The 6,624-nt window shown below is 30.9% G+C and overlaps 2 protein-coding genes across 2 annotated transcripts in view; both read left to right on the forward strand.

The window, feature by feature from the left end:
- Window positions 1-1,516, forward strand: part of LOC108746141 (GATA-binding factor A-like) — a 46,113-nt gene extending 44,597 nt beyond the window's left edge. Inside the window, exon 6 of the mRNA XM_018482713.1 lies at window positions 311-1,516. Coding sequence (XP_018338215.1) covers window positions 311-651 — 341 coding nt within the window. The 3' untranslated portion in view covers window positions 652-1,516. The remainder of the gene's footprint in view (window positions 1-310) is intronic.
- A 1,819-nt stretch (window positions 1,517-3,335) lies between these two features.
- LOC108746295 (nuclear receptor subfamily 2 group E member 1) lies at window positions 3,336-6,491 on the forward strand (the record flags this gene model as incomplete). The annotated part of the gene is made up of 5 exons (XM_018482974.1): window positions 3,336-3,483; window positions 3,617-3,712; window positions 5,306-5,569; window positions 5,812-6,120; window positions 6,256-6,491. Coding segments are annotated over 5 exons (1,053 nt in total), but the record flags the coding sequence as incomplete, so codon positions are not given.
- Between the last annotated feature and the right edge of the window lie 133 nt (window positions 6,492-6,624).

A 6,624-nucleotide genomic window follows, 5' to 3' on the forward strand; every position in this document is an offset into this window, starting at 1 on the left:
GTGTAGTTGGGTAGAGAAATGTTACGTATGAAATATAAAAATGTAAACTCTAAAATAAGCTTCCGTTTTAATATATAAACTTAATATATAAACTAAAGACATGATATAATTAGTAATAACGATAATAATTAATTTTTTATAATTCATTACTCACAATTTAGAAAATATGTTTAAATTTAGTTATCACATATCAATAAAAATATCATTTTCCTTGCATCTTATAAAATATTTATGTTTTTCTGATTACTTTATTATTTATAGTATACATACATCGATCTAGTTTTAATGTCGCAAATATTTGTCTACACAGACTTGAAGAACAATCAACAACAGCAGCAGCAGCAGCAGCAGCAACAACAACAACATCAGATCGAGGTGCCAAAGTCATCGGGCTCATCAACGTCGACTGATAGACCTGTTTACCTCGGACATACTTCTCTCTTGGCGACTGGAAATGTACCTGCTGTGAAAACGGAACCGCGGAGCTGTGATGGCGTCGTTGGTCAACCGTACTCATCTTATTATCAACATCCTCATCAATTAACTGTTACCAGCGAACATCAGCAACAGAGTTATTATGGCACCCAGGAAGCACCCTATCATCATCAACATCATGTCACTACAGCGGCAAAATTACTCGCGTCCTCGTAATTGTTTAGTAATTGACGTTTGTTCATTAGAATTGTCTCTCGAAAATAGATTCAGACGCGTTGAAAAATGAAGACGTTTTTCGCAGTATAAATTATACAAGAATTTGTCGAGAAATTTAAAGATCGTAAGTTTCTAATAACGAATAGGAGGTATATTAGAATTGAAGATTGTGATTAAACTTTAATCCGATTATCTGGGGAAAGAACAAGGGAGAATAATGAAATTAAGACACTTCTTGACGAATGTGTGGAAGAAGAATTCTTCTACAACATGGGACTAGTCAGTGACGTGCAAATTGTTTTGAAAGAAAGAAAAACGATGATAGAAATTGAAATATTATGAATCCAAGAGAAGAATACTATTTTTCAAGAAAATACGTAAGTTTTCAAGAAAGTGATTACTTTATACAAAAACTTATGCATGAACGTTTTAATGTGTAATAAAATGGTCTAAGAAGAGAAAAATATCAATACATATATCTTAAAGACTTTGATTTTTTTTAAACGTGTCGTTAATAAATAGGAGAGAAACTGGATCTCTAGTCAATGACAGGGATTATAAAAAAGTTACGAAAGACGACGCGTGTTGAAAATTATTTTGCTAATTTAACAATAATAATTGGAATTACGAGAAAATGGGACGAAAGTATAAAATATTAATATGAAAAGCAGCACATTTCCATATTTAACTACGCATTTTTTGCGTTTGAATATCCGATACATGTAAATAGCTGAGCTATAATACAATTAGTGCAAAAGTGCTTCCTGGTTTGACAAAAGCGCAAAAATACTTAATAAAAATGATGATTTGGCAAGGCTAGTGTGCAACAAATAGAAATATGATTTTTGAAGAGCAATGAAGCATCATATTACTTTTCAATTTTCTAATCAGATAGTAATATTTCGACTTCCTGAATAAAAAAAAAAAAAGATACCTTCGTTATTTATTGTACATGTTAAAATAATATTTTTTATATTTATGCCGATTATATCTCACGATTTTTTTTGTTACAGCAAATGCCTGCGCAACCAGAGTACTTAATTGTAAATAATCTCCATAATAAACTATTGCAATATTAGAAATAGATAGACTTTTTCGGCCTCGACGACTCTTCATTGCTTTATTTACTACTATACTGGATTAGAACATTTACTTATAATTCTCCGTGATTGCTTGAAATATGCTGAATGTATGTTGAATTTTGCATGAAATATTCTATTGACAAACATAATAAGCATAAAATTTATAATTGTAAGAAATAAACAAAATAAAAAAAAATGCAAAATTTTAATTGCAAAGGATGAAGTTAATTTCTCGAGGCACGAATACAATATTATCAGATTTAGCTGTAATCCCTGCACGAATATAATAATGATTCACTTCGAAAAGTAACTAGGAAAAGTCTGAAACATTCTTATAATTTATTGACTCGAAACCCGTTGTCACGGTTTCTTGACGAATATATTTAGCTAACGTTAATGAAAAATGAATTTTTGTATAGTTCCTCTGTAACACTACTTTTGCAATGCGCAATAAATAATTTTACTCACTTAAACACGCCAACAGAGAAGTTGCGTTTCTTTTTCCGAGTTAAAGAGAGAGATCCTATTTAAAATAATATAGTATAAAATAATAAAAACTTAATGTTGAACAAAAGATAACGTCGCACTTTTTTTAGTATTAAAATTCCCGCAATAATATGTAGCATTGTAGGATAATTTGAAGTTATATATACATATAGGTACATATCCTATATATATGTCCCTACATTTTTTTTATACGGACAAATAAATTATTGTATAATACGTAATTGATGTTGATTAGTAAAGTATCTGATCTATGATAACAATAAACATGATATTTGTAAAATCAGATGCTTTCCTATAGTATTGTTTAATTTCCATCTTTTTAATCGTTTTGCTAATAAATAAAAGAAATTAAAACTTTTCTGTTGAGTAAAATTCAAAATAATTTTTATAATAAATATACGCGGAAATAAGAAATTAAACTGTGAAGTTTCATTTAGCATATTTTTATGTATATTCCAATCATCAAACAATATTGTAAACCAAGAAAATAAAATCTTTTCTAATAAAAAGATTGCAATTTTACTTCTACAAAAAAATTCGTTAAATTATTGAATAATTGATTGAAAAGTTAAATACGGTTTCTCTATTCTGGAATAATTTCACGATCGAACAATGATGTCATTCTCGATCAGTCTATCGCAAATATTATTCTTTCGCGTTTTGACATTTGAAGTGACGTGTCGGACAAATCCAACTTACGTCCGTCCATTTCCACCACCAATGAGTTAAGTCTCCCTCAAACAGGGGTGCGTTCCACGTCCTGACAGAGTTTGCTTTCATTCGCGGGCTCGGTCGGACACGATCACCTTGATCATTACTCGGATATTATCGCACGATTCATATTCGAATTACAAAAACTCGCTCGATTTGTGTAAACTTGAATTGCCTATTGCATCAAAATAAGAAAAAAAAATGGGTAAATATCTATTTTAATTTATTCAATCGCAAATAACACATATTTCAATGGTATGATTGTGCGTAATATATGATTAAAAAGCCTTAAAAAGTATTAATAATTTTCTCGTAATAAAATTAATTGTAATTTTCAAAAGTAATCTTAATAAAATTCTTAACTGACAAACGATAACATTTCTCGTAATAGGAAGAACTCTACCTACACCAGTGTCCTGTAAAGTGTGTGGTGATCGATCATACGGGAAACATTACGGTGTTTATTGCTGTGATGGTTGCTCGTGTTTCTTTAAAAGATCCGTGCGTCGCGGTGCTCTGTTCACTTGTACAAGTTCGTACACGTTCAAGCGTTTACAGAAAAGTAGAAAAATATGAGAACATACCAGATCATTCAATATCAAAAGAATAATGCTAGGAAATGCTGCTTAAATATCATATCAATAATCGGATTTATAATTCTTTAGATAGTGATGGATCCTGCACCATTGACAAAGCCAGACGGAATTGGTGTCCACATTGCCGTCTAAAGAAATGTTTCTCCGTTGGCATGAATACGGCGGGTAGGTAAAATATATTAAATATATTTACAAAAAAATTTCTTTTGATATTTAAATACGTAGATATGGAATCAAGTTTTTGTTTTAGAATTGACGGTAATTATTGCGAAAAGGTTAAACTTAATCAATGACTTTAATTTCTACATACAATTAAAGTCAATATAATCCTGAGTCACTCGCACTTTAAATCACGTGGCTGACTCTTCTAGTTTCTGAGATCGAATTTTTATTTCCGATTACATTAAGTTTTACGTAATTTAAAGATTGTGCGTGATTCAGGATTATATCGACTTTAATTATACATAAAAATCGAAGTCATTGATGAGGTTCAACCTTTTCAATAATTACCGTTAATTTTAAAACAAAAACTTAATTATCTAAGTACCTAATATTAAAAGAAATTTTTTCTAGAAAGTACCTAAATATTAAAATAACTTTAATTATATGTAAAAATCGAAGCCATTAATAAGATATAATTTTTTTGTAATAATTATCAAATTAACATAAAACAACGCTCATTGTTGATGTATTAAATGTATTTTATGTTTACATAAAGATTAAGATATATTATCAATTGTTTGCAATGTGTTTGCATAATTTAATTTATAATCTAAACTTTCTTTTAAAAGTTATAATTGTAACTTTTTTATATAATCAAATAAATTTAATTTTAAATTGAATCATTTTCATTTTCATTCCGAATAATATTGTATTAAATTAAATCGATATGTATTTTTTATGAAATCTTATATCGTAAGGGCGAACATAAAATCACCGCCAATAAGTAAACATAGCAAGGTGCTAACAAACTCAACGAGATGCAAATAATGGCGTGTGCTAGACACGTGCCTTCATCCTTAACGATATTCAGAAAAGTTAATTGACAGCAGAACCGTAATGTGGACAATTTATGTTAATTTGATGTTTGCCTTATATTCTTTTATTTCATATATATATATATATATAGATTTTTTTTTTTAATGCGAGAATAATGGCAAATATAGTGTTAAATAAATCAAAGATTTTAGAGAAACTAAGAAAGACTAAATCTGTTATAAGGATAGGTATATGTAACAAACACAAATTGCGATAACTATTTTTCATGGATAATCCAGTAAATAATTTAGTAGTAGCCATTGCCATAATGTGTCACGAGAAATGATATTGAATGTCAACTCCGGTCGTCAGTTCAGCTCTTAAATACACAAACCTTATCCTGTGATCGAAGAACCAAAGCCATCCTACTGGAATTCTTCAATTACATCGTTATACCACACTTTCATATTGATTATAATCAAGACGTAAATGTAAAATAAAATTATGTAACACAATAAGAAGTATAGAAACTTCACAAAACTTTTCGAAAAAGATATAATATTTACAAAGCTAATTTAAGCAAAGCTTAAATATTTAAATTTTATGAAATATATTTAACAAATATTTAATTGTTGTTGGAGTAATTGCTCATCTTCAAGAGAAAATTATTTTCTTCTTCTCAAAACCAATTATAAAAATTAATAATAAATAAGAAGTAGAAGTTTTCTTTATTTTTCTTTATAAGGTACTGTTGAATTTTTAAAGCATATATTTTCACAGCGGTGCAGGAAGAAAGAGGGCCACGTGCTCGAAACAATTCGCTCTCAAATCCGCATAATTCTAACAGCACCTGGAAGCCTAGAGTTGATCCTTCAACGTCTTTTTGTGCACGTTTTAATAATTCCGAAATATATTTGCCTTTCAAGAATCTCACACTGAATAATACTCTAATGATGAAGACGTTACACGAATCTGAAACTAGAGAGAATATTTTCTTTCCTGTCATGACACGCTATGTACAGCCGACGAGGATTATATCACCCGGTAACTTTCTTTCCTTAGAATATTTAAATTACTCAACTTTAGATAGAATTTATCAAGTATCTAACCTGTGTGTATGTGTGCACGCGCGCTATATTCCTAATAAAATTTAAGTTCTAATTTTTTTAAAATCAAGTTCCACAGTTTTCAAAGAAAAATTCTGATTTGTGGAGTAATGCAAATAAACAATGTTGTGATATATATTTCTCTACGAGAAATTAATTGGATTTTTATATTGCACGCAGGCACGGCTATACAGTACGAAATATCCGCGCAAATATTCCTGGCAGCTATTCGGAATGCACGTCGTCACCGAGATTTTTCGATACTGAATGTGGAAGACCAAAACAAGATTCTTCGTCGTGGATGGTCTGCTCTTTTTGTTTTACGCGCAGCTACGTGGCCGGTTGATTTAATGAACATACGAGGACAAAGTGCAACGAGTAACGATAGTGCTTTAGCCTGCATAATTGCAACGCGCGCTGCGATCGAAAAATTGCAACTTGACGATGTCGAATTGTGTGTTTTAGACACGTTTGCGTTGTGTCGTCCAGGTAAATAAAAGTTAAACGGTACATATATGTATATGCAAGAAAGACATATGACTTTTCGATAGTATACAAATAAAATATGCTGAATTTCTCACCGATAAAAATGCGATTACATTGAAAGTGTGGTTTAAATTGCAGAAATCGCCAATACTACTACAAACGGTGTCCACATAATGTCACAAGCGAGAAATTACGCCGTGAAAACTCTAATACAACATCTCCAACAGCAAGACGATCGAGAGAATAAACTGGCGAAGATTCTATTTGTCCTACCTATTCTCACTGGATGTTGTTCTCGAGAATTGGTTGAGGAATTGTTTGCACCAATTATCGGCGACACAGATCTGGAAAGAGTTATCGCGTCTGTACGATAAATCACTTGCAACAATCGCATGCATATACACACACACACACACGCATACACACACACACACACACACACACGCATACACACACGCGCGCGCGCGCGCATGCATATGTACACGCACGCATTTACACGAAATTGAA

This window comes from Trachymyrmex septentrionalis, unplaced genomic scaffold (genome assembly GCF_001594115.1).
Source record: "Trachymyrmex septentrionalis isolate Tsep2-gDNA-1 unplaced genomic scaffold, Tsep1.0 scaffold107, whole genome shotgun sequence".
Taxonomy (NCBI): domain Eukaryota; kingdom Metazoa; phylum Arthropoda; class Insecta; order Hymenoptera; family Formicidae; genus Trachymyrmex; species Trachymyrmex septentrionalis.